Below are 23,530 nucleotides of genomic sequence, written 5' to 3' on the forward strand. Positions count from 1 at the left end.
GACAACACGGTTAAAAATATAGAAAAAATGAGGAAAGGTGTTGGAAAAGTCTTATACATTAGCAGATTATACCACTATGAAACCGTGAAATGATAAACAAACTGATTACAAAGTAGTGAAAAGTAGTTGTAAAGTTAGCAAAATTACATGGAAATGTGACCTATGTTGTTATATTATCGACACCCATAGTTAAATGTTAGGAAAAGTGAATTAATATGTCGTAAATGGCCGTTTACTAACGTACTGACTTTCGAAGCATAGATAGGTCAGAGGTCAACTTACGAAAGACACACGTGAAACGAATGGCAATTCGAAACACTTCCAAAGATTAAATGGCCGCCAATTCGAATAAAATTCAAATGATCCCAGTAGTCGAGTGATCATGTGATGGACATGTCACAAAAGTTAAGATCAATAGGGCGTGCCTCGTAACTGCATGGGAGACTACTTGAACTAACAAGCTTGTTAAATACATTTTTTTTTTGGTTCCGAAACAAACATGGAAAAGACATGAAGTATTTTTTTGTATTTTTATTATTGAAATGTAACACCTGTATAGCAGAAAGTCGTGCTGGTTATTTTGATAATTTAAGTTTATAGAATGTTTAAAAATTTGCTCGTATTGTCAATGCACAACTCCCTCTTGCGGTCGGCTATAGTGGATGTCAGCTATAAAAATTGCGTACAAAGCTGTACAAAGTGAATGCAAAGTTAGTAGAATAGCGTGTATGTTTGAACTAAGTTGTTGTCATATCTAACCGTAAAATTATAAAGTACGGAAAGTGAATAAAATGCAAGTGAACGTCTCGTATATTAGAATAGTGCCCTATGAACTTACCGTAGCATGTTCTAAAACATCCTAAAACGATAGGAAAAGCATTAGAAAAGTAGGTGGTTTTGCTAATACATTTTACCTAAGTCATTGTAATATCGACAACACGGTTAAAAATATAGAAAAAATGAGCAAAGGTGTTGGAAAAGTCTTATACATTAGCAGATTATACCACTATGAAACCGTGAAATGATAAACAAACTGATTACAAAGTAGTGAAAAGTAGTTGTAATGTTAGCAAAATTACATTGAAATGTGACCTATGTTGTTATATTATCGACACCCATAGTTAAATGTTAGGAAAAGTGAATTAATATGTCGTAAATGGCCGTTTACTAACGTACTGACTTTCGAAGCATAGAGAGGTCAGAGGTCAACTTACGAAAGACACACGTGAAACGAATGGCAATTCGAAACACTTCCAAAGATTAAATGGCCGCCAATTCGAATAAAATTTAAATGATCCCAGTAGTCGAGTGATCATGTGATGGACATGTCACAGAAGTTAAGATCAATAGGGCGTGCCTCGTAATTGCATGGGAGACTACTTGAGCTAACAAGCTTGTTAAATACATTTTTTTGTTGGTTTCGAAACAAACATGGAAAAGACATGAAGTATTTTTTTGTATTGTTATTATTGAAATGTAACACCTTTATAGCAGAAAGTCGTGCTGGTTATTTTGATAATTTAAGTTTATAGAATGTTTAAAAATTTGCACGTATTTTCAATGCACAACTCCCTCTTGCGGTCGGCTATAGTGGATGTCAGCTATAAAAATTGCGTACAAAGCTGTACAAAGTGAGTGCAAAGTTGGTAGAATAGCGTGTATGTTTGAACTAAGTTGTTGTCATATCTAACCGTAAAATTATAAAGTACGGAAAGTGAATAAAATGCAAGTGAACGTCTCGTATATTAGAATAGTGCCCTATGAGCTTACCGTAGCATGTTCTAAAACATCCTAAAACGAAAGGAAAAGCATTAGAAAAGTAGGTGGTTTTGCTAATACATTTTACCTAAGTCATTGTAATATCGACAACACGGTTAAAAATATAGAAAAAATGAGCAAAGGTGTAGGAAAAGTCTTATACATTAGCAGGTTATACCACTATGAAACCGTGAAATGATAAACAAACTGATTACAAAGTAGTGAAAAGTAGTTGTAAAGTTAGCAAAATTGCATGGAATGACCTATGTTGTTATATTATCGACACCCATAGTTAAATGTTAGGAAAAGTGATTTAATATGTCGTAAATGGCCGTTTACTGACGTACTGACTTTCGAAGCATAGATAGGTCAGAGATCAACTTACGAAAGACACACGTGAAACGAATGACAATTCGAAACACTTCCAAAGATTAAATGGCCGCCAATTCGAATAAAATTCAAATGATCCCAGTAGTCAACTGATCATGTGATGGACCTGCCACAAAATTTAAGATCTATGGGGCGTGGCTTGTAATTGCACAGGAGAAGACTTGAGCTAACAAGCTGGTGAAATACATTTTTTTTTGGTTCCGAAACAAACATGGAAAAGACATAACTCATTTTTGTGTATTTTTATTATTGAAATGCAACACCTTTATAGCAGAAAGTCGTGCTGGTTATTTTGATAATTTAAGTTTATAGAATGTTTAAAAATTTGCACGTATTTTCAATGCACAACTCCCTCTTGCGGTCGGCTATAGTGGATGTCAGCTATAAAAATTGCGTACAAAGCTGTACAAAGTGAGTGCAAAGTTGGTAGAATAGCGTGTATGTTTGAACTAAGTTGTTGTCATATCTAACCGTAAAATTATAAAGTACGGAAAGTGAATAAAATGCAAGTGAACGTCTCGTATATTAGAATAGTGCCCTATGAACTTACCGTAGCATGTTCTAAAACATCCTAAAACGATAGGAAAAGCATTAGAAATGTAGGTGGTTTTGCTAATACATTTTACCTAAGTCATTGTAATATCGACAACACGGTTAAAAATATAGAAAAAATGAGGAAAGGTGTTGGAAAAGTCTTATACATTAGCAGATTATACCACTATGAAACCGTGAAATGATAAACAAACTGATTACAAAGTAGTGAAAAGTAGTTGTAAAGTTAGCAAAATTACATGGAAATGTGACCTATGTTGTTATATTATCGACACCCATAGTTAAATGTTAGGAAAAGTGAATTAATATGTCGTAAATGGCCGTTTACTAACGTACTGACTTTCGAAGCATAGATAGGTCAGAGGTCAACTTACGAAAGACACACGTGAAACGAATGGCAATTCGAAACACTTCCAAAGATTAAATGGCCGCCAATTCGAATAAAATTCAAATGATCCCAGTAGTCGAGTGATCATGTGATGGACATGTCACAAAAGTTAAGATCAATAGGGCGTGCCTCGTAACTGCATGGGAGACTACTTGAGCTAACAAGCTTGTTAAATACATTTTTTTTTTGGTTCCGAAACAAACATGGAAAAGACATGAAGTATTTTTTTGTATTTTTATTATTGAAATGTAACACCTGTATAGCAGAAAGTCGTGCTGGTTATTTTGATAATTTAAGTTTATAGAATGTTTAAAAATTTGCTCGTATTGTCAATGCACAACTCCCTCTTGCGGTCGGCTATAGTGGATGTCAGCTATAAAAATTGCGTACAAAGCTGTACAAAGTGAATGCAAAGTTAGTAGAATAGCGTGTATGTTTGAACTAAGTTGTTGTCATATCTAACCGTAAAATTATAAAGTACGGAAAGTGAATAAAATGCAAGTGAACGTCTCGTATATTAGAATAGTGCCCTATGAACTTACCGTAGCATGTTCTAAAACATCCTAAAACGATAGGAAAAGCATTAGAAAAGTAGGTGGTTTTGCTAATACATTTTACCTAAGTCATTGTAATATCGACAACACGGTTAAAAATATAGAAAAAATGAGCAAAGGTGTTGGAAAAGTCTTATACATTAGCAGATTATACCACTATGAAACCGTGAAATGATAAACAAACTGATTACAAAGTAGTGAAAAGTAGTTGTAATGTTAGCAAAATTACATTGAAATGTGACCTATGTTGTTATATTATCGACACCCATAGTTAAATGTTAGGAAAAGTGAATTAATATGTCGTAAATGGCCGTTTACTAACGTACTGACTTTCGAAGCATAGAGAGGTCAGAGGTCAACTTACGAAAGACACACGTGAAACGAATGGCAATTCGAAACACTTCCAAAGATTAAATGGCCGCCAATTCGAATAAAATTTAAATGATCCCAGTAGTCGAGTGATCATGTGATGGACATGTCACAGAAGTTAAGATCAATAGGGCGTGCCTCGTAATTGCATGGGAGACTACTTGAGCTAACAAGCTTGTTAAATACATTTTTTTGTTGGTTTCGAAACAAACATGGAAAAGACATGAAGTATTTTTTTGTATTGTTATTATTGAAATGTAACACCTTTATAGCAGAAAGTCGTGCTGGTTATTTTGATAATTTAAGTTTATAGAATGTTTAAAAATTTGCACGTATTTTCAATGCACAACTCCCTCTTGCGGTCGGCTATAGTGGATGTCAGCTATAAAAATTGCGTACAAAGCTGTACAAAGTGAGTGCAAAGTTGGTAGAATAGCGTGTATGTTTGAACTAAGTTGTTGTCATATCTAACCGTAAAATTATAAAGTACGGAAAGTGAATAAAATGCAAGTGAACGTCTCGTATATTAGAATAGTGCCCTATGAGCTTACCGTAGCATGTTCTAAAACATCCTAAAACGAAAGGAAAAGCATTAGAAAAGTAGGTGGTTTTGCTAATACATTTTACCTAAGTCATTGTAATATCGACAACACGGTTAAAAATATAGAAAAAATGAGCAAAGGTGTTGGAAAAGTCTTATACATTAGCAGATTATACCACTATGAAACCGTGAAATGATAAACAAACTGATTACAAAGTAGTGAAAAGTAGTTGTAAAGTTAGCAAAATTACATGGAAATGTGACCTATGTTGTTATATTATCGACACCCATAGTTAAATGTTAGGAAAAGAGAATTAATATGTCGTAAATGGCCGTTTACTAACGTACTGACTTTCGAAGCATAGATAGGTCAGAGGTCAACTTACGAAAGACACACGTGAAACGAATGACAATTCGAAACACTTCCAAAGATTAAATGGCCGCCAATTCGAATAAAATTCAAATGATCCCAGTAGTCGAGTGATCATGTGATGGACATGTCACAAAAGTTAAGATCAATAGGGCGTGCCTCGTAATTGCATGGGAGACTACTTGAGCTAACAAGCTTGTTAAATACATTTTTTTGGTTCCGAAACAAACATGGAAAAGACATGAAGTATTTTTTTGTATTTTTATTATTGAAATGCAACACCTTAATAGCAGAAAGTCGTACTGGTTATTTTGATAATTTAAGTTTATAGAATGTTTAAAAATGTGCACGTATTTTTAATGCACAACTCCCTCTTGCGGTCGGCTATAGTGGATATCAGCTATAAAAATTGCGTACAAAGTTGCACAAAGTGAGTGCAAAGTTGGAAGAATAGCGTGTATGTTTGAACTAAGTTGTTGTCATATCTAACCGTAAAATTATGAAGTACGGAAAGTGAATAAAATGCAAGTGAACGTCTCGTATATTAGAATAGTGCCCTATGAGCTTACCGTAGCATGTTCTAAAACATCCTAAAATGATAGGAAAAGCATTAGAAAAGTAGGTGGTTTTGCTAATACATTTTACCTAAGTCATTGTAACACGGTTAAAAATATAGAAAAAATGAGCAAAGGTGTTGGAAAAGTCTTATACATTAGCAGATTATACCACTATGAAACCGTGAAATGATAAACAAACTGATTACAAAGTAGTGAAAAGTAGTTGTAAAGTTAGCAAAATTACATGGAAATGTGACCTATGTTGTTATATTATCGACACCCATAGTTAAATGTTAGGAAAAGAGAATTAATATGTCGTAAATGGCCGTTTACTAACGTACTGACTTTCGAAGCATAGATAGGTCAGAGGTCAACTTACGAAAGACACACGTGAAACGAATGGCAATTCGAAACACTTCCAAAGATTAAATGGCCGCCAATTCGAATAAAATTCAAATGATCCCAGTAGTCGAGTGATCATGTGATGGACATGTCACAAAAGTTAAGATCAATAGGGCGTGCCTCGTAATTGCATGGGAGACTACTTGAGCTAACAAGCTTGTTAAATACATTTTTTTGGTTCCGAAACAAACATGGAAAAGACATGAAGTATTTTTTTGTATTTTTATTATTGAAATGCAACACCTTAATAGCAGAAAGTCGTACTGGTTATTTTGATAATTTAAGTTTATAGAATGTTTAAAAATGTGCACGTATTTTTAATGCACAACTCCCTCTTGCGGTCGGCTATAGTGGATATCAGCTATAAAAATTGCGTACAAAGTTGCACAAAGTGAGTGCAAAGTTGGAAGAATAGCGTGTATGTTTGAACTAAGTTGTTGTCATATCTAACCGTAAAATTATGAAGTACGGAAAGTGAATAAAATGCAAGTGAACGTCTCGTATATTAGAATAGTGCCCTATGAGCTTACCGTAGCATGTTCTAAAACATCCTAAAATGATAGGAAAAGCATTAGAAAAGTAGGTGGTTTTGCTAATACATTTTACCTAAGTCATTGTAACACGGTTAAAAATATAGAAAAAATGAGCAAAGGTGTTGGAAAAGTCTTATACATTAGCAGATTATACCACTATGAAACCGTGAAATGATAAACAAACTGATTACAAAGTAGTGAAAAGTAGTTGTAACGTTAGCAAAATTACATGGAAATGTGACCTATGTTGTTATATTATCGACACCCATAGTTAAATGTTAGGAAAAGAGAATTAATATGTCGTAAATGGCCGTTTACTAACGTACTGACTTTCGAAGCATAGATAGGTCAGAGGTCAACTTACGAAAGACACACGTGAAACGAATGGCAATTCGAAACACTTCCAAAGATTAAATGGCCGCCAATTCGAATAAAATTCAAATGATCCCAGTAGTCGAGTGATCATGTGATGGACATGTCACAAAAGTTAAGATCAATAGGGCGTGCCTCGTAATTGCATGGGAGACTACTTGAGCTAACAAGCTTGTTAAATACATTTTTTTGGTTCCGAAACAAACATGGAAAAGACATGAAGTATTTTTTTGTATTTTTATTATTGAAATGTAACACCTTTATAGCAGAAAGTCGTACTGGTTATTTTGATAATTTAAGTTTATAGAATGTTTAAAAATGTGCACGTATTTTTAATGCACAACTCCCTCTTGCGGTCGGCTATAGTGGATATCAGCTATAAAAATTGCGTACAAAGTTGCACAAAGTGAGTGCAAAGTTGGAAGAATAGCGTGTATGTTTGAACTAAGTTGTTGTCATATCTAACCGTAAAATTATGAAGTACGGAAAGTGAATAAAATGCAAGTGAACGTCTCGTATATTAGAATAGTGCCCTATGAGCTTACCGTAGCATGTTCTAAAACATCCTAAAATGATAGGAAAAGCATTAGAAAAGTAGGTGGTTTTGCTAATACATTTTACCTAAGTCATTGTAACACGGTTAAAAATATAGAAAAAATGAGCAAAGGTGTTGGAAAAGTCTTATACTTTAGCAGATTATACCACTATGAAACCGTGAAATGATAAACAAACTGGTTAGAAAGTAGTGAAAAGTAGTTGTAAAGTTAGCAAAATTACATGGAAATGTGACCTATGTTGTTATATTATTGAGACCCATAGTTAAATGTTAGGAAAAGTGAATTAATATGTCGTAATTGGCCGTCTACTAACGAACTGACTTTCGAAGCATGTATATGTCATAGGTCAACTTACGAAAGACACACGTGAAACGAATGACAATTCGAAACACTTTCAAACATTAAATGGCCGCCAATTCGAATAAAATTCAAACGATCCCAGTAGTCGCGTGATCATATGATGGACCTGTCACAAAAGTTAAGATCAATAGGGCGTGCCTCGTAATTGCATGGGAGACCACTTGAGCTAACAAGCTTGTTAAATATATTTTTTTGGTTCCGAAACAAACATGGAAAAGACATAAATTATTTTTTTGCATTTTTATTATTGAAATGTAACACCTTTACAGCAGAAAGTTGTGCTGGTTATTTTGATAATTTAAGTTTATAGAATGTTTAAAAATGTGCACGTATTTTCAATGCACAACTCTCTCTTGCGGTCGGCTATAGTGGATGTCAGCTATTAAAATTGCGTACAAAGCTGTACAAAGCGAGTGCAAAGTTGGTAGAATAGCGTGTATGTTTGAACTAAGTTGTTGTCATATCTAACCGTAAAATTATAAAGTACGGAAAGTGAATAAAATGCAAGTGAACGTCTCGTATATTAGAATAGTGCCCTATGAGCTTACCGCAGCATGTTCTAAAACATCCTAAAACGATAGGAAAAGCATTAGAAAAGTAGGTGGGTTTGCTAATACATTTTACCTAAGTCATTGTAATATCGACCCCACAGTTAAAAATATAGAAAAAATGAGCAAATGCGTTGGAAAAGCCTCATATATTAGCAGATTATACCACAATGAATCCGTGAAATGATAAACAAACTGATTACAAAGTAGTGAAAAGTGGTGGTAAAGTTAGCAAAATTACGTGGAAATGTGACCTATGTTGTTATATTATTGAGACCCATAGTTAAATATTAGGAAAAGTGAATTAATATGTCGTAAATGGCCGTTTACTAACGCACTGACTTTCGAAGCATGGGTAGGTCATAGGTCAACTTACGAGAGACACACGTGAAACGAATGACAATTCGAAACACTTACATAGATTAAATGGCCGCCAATTCGAAAAAATTCAAATGATCCCAGTAGTCGAGTGATCATGTGATGGGCCTGTTACAAAAGTTAAGACCTATCGGGCGTGGCTAGTAATTGCACGTGAGACTACTTGAGCTAACAAGCTGGTGAAATTCATTTTTTTGCTTCTGAAACAAACATGGAAAAGACATAACGCATTTTTTTGTATTTTTATTATTGAAATGTAACACCTTTTTAGCAGAAAGTCGTGCTGGTTATTTTGATAATTTAAGTTTATAGAATGTTTAAAAATGTGCACGTATTTTCAATGCACAACTCTCTCTTGCGGTCGGCTATAGTGGATGTCAGCTATTAAAATTGCGTACAAAGCTGTACAAAGCGAGTGCAAAGTTGGTAGAATAGCGTGTATGTTTGAACTAAGTTGTTGTCATATCTAACCGTAAAATTATAAAGTACGGAAAGTGAATAAAATGCAAGTGAACGTCTCGTATATTAGAATAGTGCCCTATGAGCTTACCGTAGCATGTTCTAAAACATCCTAAAACGATAAGAAAAGCATTAGAAAAGTAGGTGGGTTTGCTAATACATTTTACCTAAGTCATTGTAATATCGACAACACGGTTAAAAATATAGTAAAATTGGCAAATGTGTTGGAAAAGCCTCATAAATTAGCAGATTATACCACTATGAAACCGTGAAATGATAAACAAACTGCTTGCAAAGTAGTGACAAGTAGTTGTAAAGTTAGCAAAATTACATGGAAATGTGACCTATGTTGTTATATTATTGAGATCCATAGTTAAATGTTAGGAAAAGTGAAATAATATGTCGTAAATGGCCGTTTACTGACGTACTGACTTTCGAAGCATGGATAGGTCATAGGTCAACTTACGAAAGACACACGTGAAACGAATGACAATTCGAAACACTTTCAAACATTAAATGGCCGCCAATTCGAATAAAATTCAAATGATCCCAGTAGTCGAGTGATCATGTGATGGACCTGTCACAAAAGTTAAGATCAATAGGGCGTGCCTCGTAATTGCATGGGAAACTACTTGAGCTGACAAGCTGGTGAAATTAATTTTTTTGGTTCCGAAACAAACATGGAAAAGACGTAACTCATTTTTTGTGTATTTTTATTATTGTAATGTAACACCTTTATAGCAGAAAGTTGTGCTGGTTATTTTGATAATTTAAGTTTATAGAATGTTTAAAAATTTGCACGTATTTTCAATGTACAGCTCCCTCTTGCGGTCGGCTGTAGTGGATGTCAGCTATTAAAATTGCGTACAAAGCTGTACAAAGTGAGTGCAACATTGGTAGAATAGCGTGTATGTTTGAACTAAGTTGTTGTCATATCTAACCGTAAAATTATAAAGTACGGAAAGTGAAGAAAATGCAAGTGAACGTCTCGTATATGAGAATAGTGCCCTATGAGCTTACCGTAGCATGTTCTAAAACATCCTAAAACGACAGGAAAAGCATTAGAAAAGTAGGTGGGTTTGCTAATACATTTTACCTAAGTCATTGTAATATCGACAACGCGGTTAAAAATATAGTAAAATGGGCAAATGTGTTGGAAAAGTCTTATACATTAGCAGATTATACCACTATGAAACCGTGAAATGATAAACAAACTGATTACAAAGTAGTGAAAAGTGGCTGTAAAGTTAGCAAAATTACATGGAAATGTGACCTATGTTGTTATATTATTGAGACCCATAGTTAAATGTTAGGAAACGTGAATTAGTATGTCGTAAATGGCCGTTTACTAACGTACTGACTTTCGAAGCATGGATAGGTCCTCGGTCAACTTACGAAAGACACACGTGAAACGAATGACAATTCGAAACACTTTCAAACATTAAATGGCCGCCAATTCGGAAAGAGATCAAATGATCCCAGTAGTCGTGTGATCATGTGTTGGACCTGTCACAAAAGTTAAGATCTATTGGACGCGGCTAGTAATTGCATGGGAGACTACTTGAGCTAACAAGCTTGTTAAATACATTTTTTTTGGTTCCGAAACAAACATGGAAAAGACATAAAGTATTTTGTTGTATTTTTACTATTGAAATGTAACACCTTTATAGTAGAAAGTCGTGCTGTTTATTTTGATAATTTAAGTTTATAGAATGTTTAAAAATTTGCACGTATTTTCAATGCACAACTCCCTTTTGCGGTCGGCTATAGTAGATGTCAGCTATTAAAATTGCGTACAAAGCTGTACAAAATGAGTGCAAAGTTTGTAGAATAGCGTGTATGTTTGAACTAAGTTGTCGTCATATCTAACCGCGAAATTATAAAGTACAAAATGCGAATAAAATGCACGTGAAAGTCTTGTATATTAGAATAGTGCCCTATGAGCTTACCGTAACATGTTTTAAAACATCCTCAAGAGATAGGAAAAGCATTAGAAAAGTAGGTGGTTTTGCTAATACATTTTACCTAAGTCATTGTAATATCGACAACACGGTTAAAAATATAGAAAAAAGAGCAAAGGTGTTGGAAAAGTCTTATACATTAGCAGATTATACCACTATGAAACCGTGAAATAATAAACAAACTGAATACAAAGTAGAGAAAAGTAGTTGTAAAGTTAGCAAAATTACATAGAAATGTGACCTATGTTGTTATATTATCGACACCCATAGTTAAATGTTAGGAAAAGTGAATTAATATGTCGTAAATGGCCGTTTACTAACGTACTGACTTTCGAAGGATAGATAGGTCAGAGGTCAACTTACGAAAGACTCACGTGAAACGAATGACAATTCGAAACACTTCCAAAGATTAAATGTCCTCCAATTCGAATAAAATTCAAATGATCCCAGTAGTCAAGTGATCATGTGATGGGCCTGTCACAAAATTTAAGATATATCGGGCGTGGCTAGTAATTGCTCGGGAGACTACTTGAGCTAACAAGCTGGTGAAATACATTTTTTTTGGTTCCGAAACAAACATGGAAAAGACATAAATCATTTTTTTGTATTTTTATTATTGAAATTTAACACCTTTATAGTAGAAAGTCCTGCTGGTTATTTTGATAATTTAAGATTATATAATGTTTTAAAATTTGCACGTATTTTCAATGCACAACTCCCTCTTGCGGTCGGCTATAGTGGATGTCAGCTATTAAAATTGCGTACAAAGCAGTACAAACAGAGTGCAAAGTTGGTAGAATAGCGTGTATGTTTTAACTAAGTTGTTGTCATATCTAACCGTAAAATTATAAAGTACGGAATGTTCTGGTGTCAAACTGCGTCTATTATACCCATACTAGTGTCAACCATACTCAAATAATCATCCCTCCAGTGCGTCGGTTTAGGTCAGATTTATTTAAAACACGGTGAATTCTATAACATAAAATCAATACAGACGCTGTGAAAGTAACTGTGAAACTATTTGTAACCATGAGGTAACGATCTCACTTCATGAATGACTTTAGAAATGTCACACATTTCCAGTAACACAATGTAACAAACAGGTCTTAAATAAACGTTGAAAAGATTGTAGACTTACATCGTTGGGTCTCTAAAGCAGTATTTCGGTTGAAATGTTCGGTAGACGCTGCGTAGAAATGTGCTCGTAGCTTTTCATCATGGCTGCCTATTATAAACAAGCGTTTTAGCGCGATTCGAACATGACCTGTGGTGGCGCACGCTACATGCGTAGGTGGTGCTATTAGCGGCCTTTCTGTTTTGACGAATCACGAAATAAAGATAACAATTGAAATTCTAAATAAACTTGTGTACAGCACACTCCCCGTCTAAAATGCACGGTAGAGCGTGATTTTACTAACTAACATATTTACTAACTACTAACAAGTCTTAAATGTCCATCTTGTTGTTTCTCTGAATTAAAACAAGTTCACTAATCGGCCTTTGGTAAACACGTATGGTGTTATCACGACAGACCATCACATCAGCTTTCCTCACTAGATTGTCGTCACTGGGGTATACCTTGATTATGCGAGCTAGTGGCCAGTCATTTCGACAGTGCTCTTTGTCACGTAGCAGAATAATGTCACCTTCCTTGATGTTTGGGGTTGTTTCATTCCATTTGTGCCTTGTTTGACGGATCTGTAGAAATTCTTTCCGCCATCGAATCCAAAACTGATCGGCTAGATATTGTGTACGTCGCCACTGCTTTCTACTGTAGAGGTCTTGTTGTACAAAATATCCTGGGGGTGGGGCAGCGAGTGTGGTTTCATGGTCAGGATCATATCTGGACTAAGTGCTTGTAGATCATTGGCGTCAGACGTTATGGTGGTTATAGGCTTTGCATTGACCACAGCACATACTTCCGCCATGAGGGTCGTGAGAGTGTCATGTGTGAACTGTGGTCTTCCAAGCTGTACGTGCATGGATTCTAGAATACGTCTCACTGTGCCGATCTGCCGCTCCCAGATGCCTCCAAAATGTGAAGCATGGGGTGGGTTCAGAATCCATTCACATTTGTGGTATGTAAGGAACTTCTGTATCTGCTTCTGGTTAAGTTCCTTGATGGCGGTATTGAGCTCATTCTTTGCACCTATGAAATTCGTGCCTTGATCACAACGCAGCCTCTTAACACGGACCACGGATGGCCATGAAACGACGAAGAGCGTTTATGAATGCAGAAGTGTCCATTGAATCAATTATTTCTATGTGTATTGCTGTTAACAAAGTTAACTGTCCATCGTTTAACTCCTGATGCTCCGCCTCTGGTCCTCCTAGATACTATGTTCCACGGACCAAAGACGTCCATACCGACGTTAGTGAAAGGTGGGGTGTTAGCCATTCTGTCTGCAGGTAGGTCTGCCATTGCTTGAGTCAATGGTTTTGCTCGTAATCTTCTACATGTTGTGCATTTATGTAATATGCTGCATACTAGGTTGTGCAAACCAAGTATCCAGTAGCCTTTGGCTCTTACTGCAGCCAGTGTGAGATGTCGGCCTTGGTGTTGTGTTTCTTGGTGCACATGTTCTACGATGAGTTGTGAGATGTGATTGTTCTTCGGCAGTACTATTGGATGGCAACTGGATAGTTCGAGATCTGCTCTGCGAATTCTTCCACCAACACGGAGTAGTTGATCTTCATCCATAAATGTATTCAGTCGATAGAGAGGGCTATCTTTTCTCAACTCATTACCACCAGTGTCTGTTGGCGATAATTTTTTGAGTTCCTTGGGAAAAACGTCTTTTTGTACTGTGCGAAGTGTATGATTCTCTGTACGTTCCAGGATCTTGGGTGTAAGTCCTTCATTGGTAACTTCTTTACATTTAGTCTTGTAGGTCTGTATCTTTAGTATGAGGTTTGCTACAGCTCGTCTGAGGTAGGTCCATGATGAGAACCTTAGAAACCTTTTAGAGCCTAGGTGGCCAGACGGGTTATCTGGGCTTGGTTTGCGTTTTTTGATGTCTGTTGCAAACACGCAAGATTTTTTGCGCACTTCAGGATCTTCATCACTGATGTCATAAGTCTGTTGACCGTTGTTTGTTTCAGGTATGTGATCTGGCTGCCAGAGAAGTTGTGGGCCTTTGAGCCACATGGTGTTACTAAGTTGATGGGCTGGGACTGAGCGTGTCGCTAGGTCAGCCGGGTTCTGGCTTGTGGGTATATGACACCACTGGTCTGGTGAGGACAAGTTGTGGATTTTCTGGATGCGGTTAGCCACATATACATGGAATCGCTTAGCTTCATTATTCAGGTATCCCAGGACTATTGTACTGTCTGTGTAGTAGACTGTACAGTCAGTGGGACTTCTGATTTCTGCTTTGATCTTGCTTTCTAACTGAGTGGCTAGTACAGCTGCACACAGTTCTAGACGAGGTATCGATACTGCGTTGGTTGGGTTCACTTTTGCCTTTCCTAGGAGGAATGCTATGTTTACCTCATCTTTATCATTTATCTGTCTCAAGTATGCAACTGCTCCAATAGCTACATCACTGGCATCACAAAAGATGTGATATTCCCTTCTCTTTACTGGTCCAAATGCAGGATGGGTGTAACAGCGAAGTATATGAACATTCTCAAGGTGAACCAGACTGTCTCGCCAGCATTTCCACCGTGGTAGGTATTCTTCTGGTAGTGGGTCATCCCATCCTACATGCATGTCTTCCTTTGCTTTAGAAGTTTCTGCTATTAGACCACGTAAAATCCGCTTACCCTCTATTGTGACTGGAGCCAAGATGCCTAAGGGATCGTAAATGGAGTTCACAATAACTAGAACTCCCCGCCGTGAAAATGGCTTCTCTTGTAAGTTTACTTTATACGTGAAAGTGTCTGAGTGTAGGGACCACTGGATACCTAAGGATCTCTGTGTGGGTAGTGTGTCTTGGATAGGATCCAGGCATTGCATATCTTTGGCGTGTATATCACTGGGTACAGAGTTCATGACTTCTTTGTTGTTAGAGACAATTTTGTGGAAGTTTATATTCCTAGTAGACAACATCTCTCGTGTTCTCCTGATGAGACTGACAGCTGCTTCTGCATCTGGCTGGGAGGTAAGTCCGTCATCTACATAGAAGTCTGAATATACAAATTCTCGAACATCTTCTCCATATGTTGTATAATTCTCTTCTGCTATCATTCTTAGACTGTATGTTGCGATGGCTGGTGATGAAACATTCCCAAACAGATGAACATTCATCCGGTACTGAATCACAGGTTTCTCTGGGTTGTTTTCTTGGAACCAAAAGAAGCGTAGATAGTTACTGTGTTCCTCATTCACATGGAAACTATGAAACATCTGTTCTATATCACCCATAACTGCTATAGGGTAACATCTAAACCTCAGCAAGACACCAACGAGACTGTTCATCTGGTCTGGCCCTTGAAGCAATGCATCGTTCAGGGAAGTTCCATTACACCTTGCACTGGAGTCAAACAATACTCTGATCTGTGCTTTCCTTGGGTGGTATACCCCAAAGTGAGGTAAATACCAAGCGTTGTCAGAAGCTAATTCTGAATCAGGAACAGGACTGGCGTGTTGACATTCTATTACCTTCTCCTTGAATTGTAGGTATTGTTCCATCATCTCTGGTTTTCGTTCTAGCTGCTTCAAAAGATTTTTGAAGCGACTCATTGTTGTCTGGTAGTTGTTTGGTAGTCGGCTTGGGTCGTATCTAAATGGTAGGGGTAGTTCTAAATTTCCCTTCCTGTTGATGTGGGTACCATTTTGCATGATGTGCAAGAAGCGCTTGTCTTCTATAGAGTGGGCTTTCTTCTCATCATCTGATGTTTCTCGAAATACATCTTCTCCACTGGCTGTGTCAGGTGCTATATTTTCACTGATACGAATGTGATTGTCACATTTAAGTGGGTTCTGTATAGTTGTCCAGCCTACTGGGTTATGGTTGTTGAGACTTATTTTTGTGCGACGAACAGATGCTCTAACTGTACCTCTAACTGTTTCAAAGCACAGGTCGCCAGATACTGTCCACCCTAGGTCGGTACGTTGAGCCCAAGGTGCACTGACTGGTCCATTCCTGGATTCTCTAATTTTTAGGGGCTCCGGGCAGTTTCTCCCTATCAGGAGATGTATCCCAATGTCATCCTGTATCTTTGGGATTTTGTCTGCTATTGGTCTGAGATGAGTAAATGATCTGCATATTTCAGGTGTTGGTATTTCGTTCTTGTCGCAGGGTATACTGTTGTTCTCTAGTACAACTGGGAGGGTGAATTTCTTCTTACCATCAGTAGTCTCGATGATAATGTGATTTCCTCGCCTACCTCTTCTATTTTCCCCTTGGCTGCTGCATGTGGTGAGTTCGTATTCCAGTTCTGGACCTTGTATTTTTAGTGCATCAAACAGGTATGTGTCTCCCATGCAGGCATTGGACTGGTCATCCAAGACAACATACGTTTCTATGATGTTCACTGGATTGTGTTGCATGTAGACTTTTGCAGGGACTATCTTACCACATGAGCGTGCACCTGGACACTTGTTGAGCTTAGTACACTTTGATGTGGCCTCCTGACTTGTTTCTGTTTTCTGTTCTTTTGGTCTGGTTGTCACACCAGGTGTGGTGTGTAGACATGAGACATGTTTAGTACTGTTGCAGACTGAGCACTTCACATCAGTGTCACAGTCTCTGGCCAGGTGTTTGTGTGTGCATTTAAAGCACATCCCTTTATTCTTACAAAGTTCTATTCTGTCTGCTATTGGAAGCTTTGTAAATGCCTTACATTCTGTCAGGTCATGCTTAGATGTCTCATGATAATCACACTGCTTCTCGGTGTCCAACATTTTCGTAGCGCGGACTCTAGCACTGCTTTTGGCTTGTTGGTTCGATCTAGCCTTGTCAGATGTAGCGATTGAGTTAGCAATCCTCGGTATATCTGGGTCATTCTGTGTCCTAGCTGTATTTCTAAGAAATTCTGCCAAAAAACAGAATGGTGGGAATTTCCCATTGCTTTGCTTGTAACAGGATACCTTCTCTCTCCATTTGTTCAGGATGAATGCTGGTAGTTTTTCAACTATGGGATTCAGAACATGTGGTGTGTTCAATGTGCTGAGGTCAGCAAGTTCGTCCATGTATGCCAGTGTGTCGGTACACATATCAGCCAACTCAAGGAGCTTCTGGTTGTCATCTGGACGGAATTGGGGAAATGAAATCAGCTTCTTTATGATAACAGCTGTGATCACTGCTGGGCTTCCAAACCTGTTTTCTAATTCTTTCCATGCCTCCTGGTAGGCAGTTTCGACATTCTTTACGAACTGCAGTCTAAATCTGTCAACTAAGATCTTAGGTTCTCCTTTGGTGTATTTACTGAGAAAAGGCAATTTCTCAGTTGTTGGCACACACACTGTCTGGACCATAGATTCAAAGGTTCTGCGCCATGGCAGAAACATGATAGGATCACCACCATATACTTCAGGTTCTTGAACTGGTAGGCGTTGACGAGCCAATATTTTGATGTATTCACTGGGAAGATGTGAGGATTCTGCATTTTCGCCTGCTGGTCTGAATTGCTGTTGTAATGTGTTATTCTGTACCATACTTGCATCCGATGGCTGTTTTGTAGTTTGGAGTGGGGAAATTGTATCATACCCAGTAAGTGTAGTTGGTGGTGGAGGTCTTGGTTGTTCTAGGAAATAGGGTGAAGCTTGTGGTTTGAGGTTATGTTCGTTACGCGTACGAAAACGTAAGGCGTGATCATTAGACGTTTCCTGAGGTAATGTGAACATCTGTTGTGTTGCACCTTCTTCCACTACTTTCTGAAATGCTTCTGCACTTGCCTGTGTAACTGCTGCCTTTTTCTTTGCTTCTAGTATTTTCAAATTGGCTTTGAAACTGGCTTCCATTGCTGCTTGCTCTGCTTGCTGTTTGGCTATGGTTATTTCATACTCAGCCTCTTCTGCTGCTGCCGCTGCATCGGCAATTGCTTGTGCGTGGGCGGTGCTTAACCTTGACGATGCCCTTGACATGACTGAACACGATACTGAGAGTGCGTGTTGTGGTTCAGGTTTAATTCTTGGAGTTCTCTGCCTTGCCAGTAAGTCTGTTATTTCCATTTCAACAAGTTGTTTATTTCTACGGAAACGTGATTCTGTATAAGCTGCGTCATTGCGCGTTTCTTCTGAATGGTCTTGGTCATAAAGATTCATCACATCTACGTATGTACATTCATACTGGTGGGTAAGGGTACCTAGTTCATTCGTAATTAACGTGGGCTCACTTCGTGTGGTTGGAATACTCAACATGAGCTTATTTATTCGGTTCCAGATTGCTAACATGCTTTTTTCTGCATCACTGATGGCATTTGCTAGTGCTTTTGGGTGTTAGCTTTCTTTGGCGTTGAGGGCGCACCTCATCTCCGTGTTCACTGACAGATTCATCTTTCTGCTCATTTTTGTTATGTTGTTCATCATACTGTTCAGAATACACTGGAGTTTTATTGTCACCATATTCTGTCATATCTATTCCATCAAGTTGGATTTTACTATTTTCTGCCATTTCTATTCATAGGAGTTCATTAACAATGTTCTATGGGTTAATAACGGTATACACAAGTGAAATCTGAGTTTACCACTAACCTGCCTGATAATGTATGTATGGTATTACATACAGATTGTTTCTGTTCACACTGGTGTACTTATGTGTACTTATACAGTACAAATGTTCAGCCTAGCGTATCATGTAGAGGTCACGCTAAACATCAGTATCCGTTGTGTTTACTGCCGCTGTACACTGAAGACATCAATAGATTTACTGCAGTATGGATTCCGATAATTCACTCTTCTGGGGTCAAACTGCGTCTATTATACCCATACTAGTGTCAACCATGCTCAAATAATCATCCCTCCAGTGCGTCGGTTTAGGTCAGATTTATTTAAAACACGGTGAATTCTATAACATAAAATCAATACAGACGCTGTGAAAGTAACTGTGAAACTATTTGTAACCATGAGGTAACGATCTCACTTCATGAATGACTTTAGAAATATCACACATTTCCAGTAACACAATGTAACAAACAGGTCTTAAATAAACGTTCAAAAGATTGTAGACTTACATCGTTGGGTCTCTAAAGCAGTATTTCGGTTGAAATGTTCGGTAGACACTGCGTAGAAATGTGCTCGTAACTTTTCATCATGGCTGCCTATTATAAACAAGCGTTTTAGCGCGATTCGAACATGACCTGTGATGGCGCACTCTACATGCGTAGGTGGTGCTATTAGCGGCCTTTCTGTTTTGACGAATCACGAAATAAAGATAACAATTGAAATTCTAAATAAACTTGTGTACAGCACACTCCCCGTCTAAAATGCACGGTAGAGCGTGATTTTACTAACTAACATATTTACTAACTACTAACAAGTCTTAAATGTCCATCTTGTTGTTTCTCTGAATTAAAACAAGTTCACTAATCGGCCTTTGGTAAACACGTCTGGTGTTATTACGACAGACCATCACATCGGCTTTCCTCACTAGATTGTCGTCACTGGGGTACACCTTGATTATGCTAGCTAGTGGCCAGTCATTTCGACAGTGCTCTTTGTCACGTAGCAGAATAATGTCACCTTCCTTGATGTTTGGGGTTGTTTCATTCCATTTGCGCCTTGTTTGCCGGATCTGTAGAAATTCTTTCCGCCATCGAATCCAAAACTGATCGGCTAGATATTGTGTACGTCGCCACTGCTTTCTACTGTAGAGGTCTTGTTGTACAAAATATCCTGGGGGTGGGGGCAGCGAGTGTGGTTTCATGGTCAGGATCATATCTGGACTAAGTGCTTGTAGATCATTGGCGTCAGACGGTATGGTGGTTATAGGCTTTGCATTGACCACAGCACATACTTCCGCCATGAGGGTCGTGAGAGTGTCATGTGTGAACTGTGATCTTCCAAGCTGTACGTGCATGGATTCTAGAATACGTCTTACGGTGCCGATCTGCCGCTCCCAGATGCCTCCAAAATGTGAAGCATGGGGTGGGTTCAGAATCCATTCACATTTGTGGTATGTAAGGAACTTCTGTATCTGCTTCTGGTTAAGTTCCTTGATGGCGGAATTGAGCTCATTCTTTGCACACGGAAAGTGAATAAAATGCATGTGAACGTCTCGTATATTAGAATAGTGCCCTATGAGCTTACCGTAGCATGTTCTAAAACATCCTCAAGAGATAGGAAAAGCATTAGAAAATTAGGTGGGTTTGCTAATACATTTTACCTAAGTCATTGTAATATCGACAACACAGTTAAAAATATAGTAAAATGGGCAAATGTGTTGAAAAAGTATAATACATTAGCAGATTATACCACTATGAAACCGTGAAATGATAAACAAACTGATTACAAAGTAGTGGAAAGTTGTTGTAAAGTTAGCAAAATTACATGGAAATGTGACCTATGTTGTTATATTATCGACACCCATAGTTAAATGTTAGGAAAAGTGAATTAATATGTCGTAAATGGCCGTTTACTAACGTACTGACTTTCGAAGCATGGATAGGTCATAGGTCAACTTACGAAAGAAACACGTGAAACGAATGACAATTCGAAACACTTTCAAACATTAAATGGCCGCCAATTCGAATAAAATTCAAATGATCCCAGTAGTCGCGTGATCATGTGATGGACCTGTCACAAAAGTTAAGATCAATAGGGCGTGCCTCGTAATTGCATGGGAGACTACTTGAGCTAACAAGCTTGTCAAATACATTTATTTTTGGTTCCGAAACAAACATGGAAAAGACATAAAATATTTTTTTGTATTTTTATTATTGAAATTGAACACATTTATAGCAGAAAGTCGAGCTGGTTATTTTGATAATTTAAGTTTTTAGAATGTTTAAAAAATTGCACGTATTTTCAATGCACAACTCCCTCTTGCGGTCGGCTATAGTGGATGTCAGCTATTAAAATTGCGTACAAAGCTGTACAAAGTGAGTGAAAAGTTGGTAGAATAGCGTGTATGTTTGAACTAAGTTGTTGTCATATCTAACCGTAAAATTATAAAGTATGGAAAGTGAATAAAATGCAAGTGAACGTCTCGTATATTAGAATAGCGCCCTATGAGTTTACCGTAGCATGTTCTAAAACATCCTAAAACGATAGGAAAAGCATTAGAAAATTAGGTGGGTTTGCTAATACATTTTACCTAAGTCATTGTAATATCGACAACACGATTAAAAATATAGTAAAATGGGCAAATGTGTTGAAAAAGTCTTATACATTAGCAGATTATACCACTATGAAACCGTGAAATGATAAACAAACTGATTACAAAGTAGTGGAAAGTTGTTGTAAAGTTAGCAAAATTTCATGGAAATGTGACCTATGTTGTTATATTATTGATACCCATAGTTAAATGTTAGGAAACGTGAATTAATATGTCGTAAATGGCCGTTTACTAACGTACTGACTTTTGAAGCATGGATAGGTCATAGGTCAACTTACGAAAGAAACACGTGATACGAATGACAATTCGAAACACTTTCAAACATTAAATGGCCGCCAATTCGAATAAAATTCAAATGATCCCAGTAGTCGAGTGATCATGTGATGGACCTGTCACAAAAGTTAAGATCAATAGGGCGTGCCTCGTAATTGCATGGGAGACTACTTGAGCTAACAAGCTTGTTAAATACATTTTTTTTTAGTTCCGAAACAAACATGGAATACATAAAGTATTTTTTTGTATTTTTATTATTGAAATGTAACACCTTTATAGCAGAAAGTCGTACTGGTTATTTTGATAATTTAAGTTTATAGAAGGTTTAAAAATGTGCACGTAGTTTCAATGCACAACTCCCTCTTGCTGTCGGCTATAGTGGATGTCAGCTATTAAAATTGCGTACAAAGCTATACAAAGTGAGTGCAAAGTTGGTAGAATAGCGTGTATGTTTGAACTAAGTTGTTGTCATATCTAACTGTAAAATTATAAAGTACGGAAAGTGAATAAAATGCAAGTGAACGTCTCGTATATTAGAATAGTGCCCTGTGAGCTTACCGTAGCATGTTATAAACATCCTAAAACGATAGGAAAATCATTAGAAAAGTAGGTGGGTTTGCTAATACATTTTACCTAGGTCATTATAATATCGACAACACAGTTAAAAATATAGTAAAATGGGCAAATGTGTTGAAAAAGTCTTATACATTAGCAGATTATACCACTATGAAACCGTGAAATGATAAACAAACTGATTACAAAGTAGGGAAAAGTAGTTTTAAAGTTAGCAAAATTACATGGAAATGTGACCTATGTTGTTATATTATTGATACCCATAGTTAAATGTTAGGAAACGTGAATTAATATGTCGTAAATGGCCGTTTACTAACGTACTGACTTTCGAAGCATGGATAGGTCATAGGTCAACTTACGAAAGACACACGTGATACGAATGACAATTCGAAACACTTTCAAACATTAAATGGCCGCCAATTCGAATAAAATTCAAATGATCCCAGTAGTCGAGTGATCATGTGATGGACCTGTCACAAAAGTTAAGATCAATAGGGCGTGCCTCGTAATTGCATGGGAGACTACTTGAGCTAACAAGCTTGTTAAATACATTTATTTTTGGTTCCGAAAAAAACATGGAAAAGACATAAAGTATTTTTTTGTATTTTTATTATTGAAATGTAACACCTTTATAGCAGAAAGTCGTGCTGGTTATTTTGATAATTTAAGTTTATAGAATGTTTAAAAATTTGCACGTATTTTCAATGCACAACTCCCTCTTGCGGTCGGCTTTAGTGGATGTCAGCTATTAAAATTCGTACAAAGCTGTACAAACTGAGTGCAAAATTGGTAGAATAGCGTGTATGTTTGAACGAAGTTGTTGTCATATCTAACCGTAAAATTATAAAGTATCGAAAGTGAATAAAATGCAAGCGAACGTCTCGTATATTAGAATAGCGCCCTATGAGCTTACCGTAGCATGTTCTAAAACATCCTAAAACGATAGGAAAAGCATTAGAAAATTAGGTGGGTTTGCTAATAAATTTTACCTAAGTCATTGTAATATCGACCCCACAGTTAAAAATATAGAAAAAATGAGCAAATGTGTTGGAAAAGCCTCATATATTAGCAGATTATGCCACTATGAATCCGTGAAATGATAATCAAACTGATTACAAAGTAGTGAAAAGTGGCTGTAAAGTTAGCAAAATTACATGGAAATGTGACCTATGTTGTTATATTATCGACACCCATAGTTAAATGTTAGGAAAAGTGAATTAATATGTCGTAAATGGCCGTTTACTAACGTACTGACTTTCGAAGCATGGATAGGTCATAGGTCAACTTACGAAAGACACACGTGATACGAATGACAATTCGAAACACTTTCAAACATTAAATGGCCGCCAATTCGAATAAAATTCAAATGATCCCAGTAGTCGAGTGATCATGTGATGGACCTGTCACAAAAGTTA

General features: G+C 37.2%; 2 protein-coding genes, 1 long non-coding RNA gene and 1 pseudogene across 3 annotated transcripts; all 4 read right to left on the reverse strand.

Moving 5' to 3' along the window:
• Positions 1–11,984: 11,984 nt before the first annotated feature.
• Positions 11,985–12,279, reverse strand: LOC146748985 (uncharacterized). Its single transcript, XR_014931452.1, has 2 exons — positions 12,188–12,279; positions 11,985–12,021 (listed from the first exon to the last, which is right to left on the reverse strand). It is a non-coding gene; the product is annotated as an uncharacterized LOC146748985 (long non-coding RNA).
• A 509-nt stretch (positions 12,280–12,788) lies between these two features.
• Positions 12,789–13,296, reverse strand: LOC146748986 (uncharacterized; annotated as a pseudogene).
• A 4-nt stretch (positions 13,297–13,300) lies between these two features.
• LOC146748987 (uncharacterized) lies at positions 13,301–18,388 on the reverse strand. The gene has a single exon (XM_085505813.1). The coding sequence runs from the start codon at positions 18,386–18,388 to the stop codon at positions 13,301–13,303; it is 5,088 nt and encodes a 1,695-aa protein (XP_085361939.1).
• A 1,087-nt stretch (positions 18,389–19,475) lies between these two features.
• Positions 19,476–20,201, reverse strand: LOC146748988 (uncharacterized). Its single transcript, XM_085505814.1, has one exon. It carries the CDS (start codon positions 20,199–20,201, stop codon positions 19,476–19,478), a length of 726 nt encoding a protein of 241 aa, XP_085361940.1.
• Between the last annotated feature and the right edge of the window lie 3,329 nt (positions 20,202–23,530).

This window comes from Saccoglossus kowalevskii, chromosome 2 (genome assembly GCF_978046115.1).
Source record: "Saccoglossus kowalevskii chromosome 2, keSacKowa6.1, whole genome shotgun sequence".
Classification (NCBI taxonomy): Eukaryota; Metazoa; Hemichordata; class Enteropneusta; family Harrimaniidae; genus Saccoglossus; species Saccoglossus kowalevskii.

What these genes read in the sequence shown, in the direction of transcription:
- LOC146748987 (XM_085505813.1), bottom strand. Translation starts at nt 18,388, where the DNA reads ATGTTAGCAATCTGGAACCGAATAAATAAGCTCATGTTGAGTATTCCA.
- LOC146748988 (XM_085505814.1), bottom strand. Translation starts at nt 20,201, where the DNA reads ATGCATTTTATTCACTTTCCGTGTGCAAAGAATGAGCTCAATTCCGCC.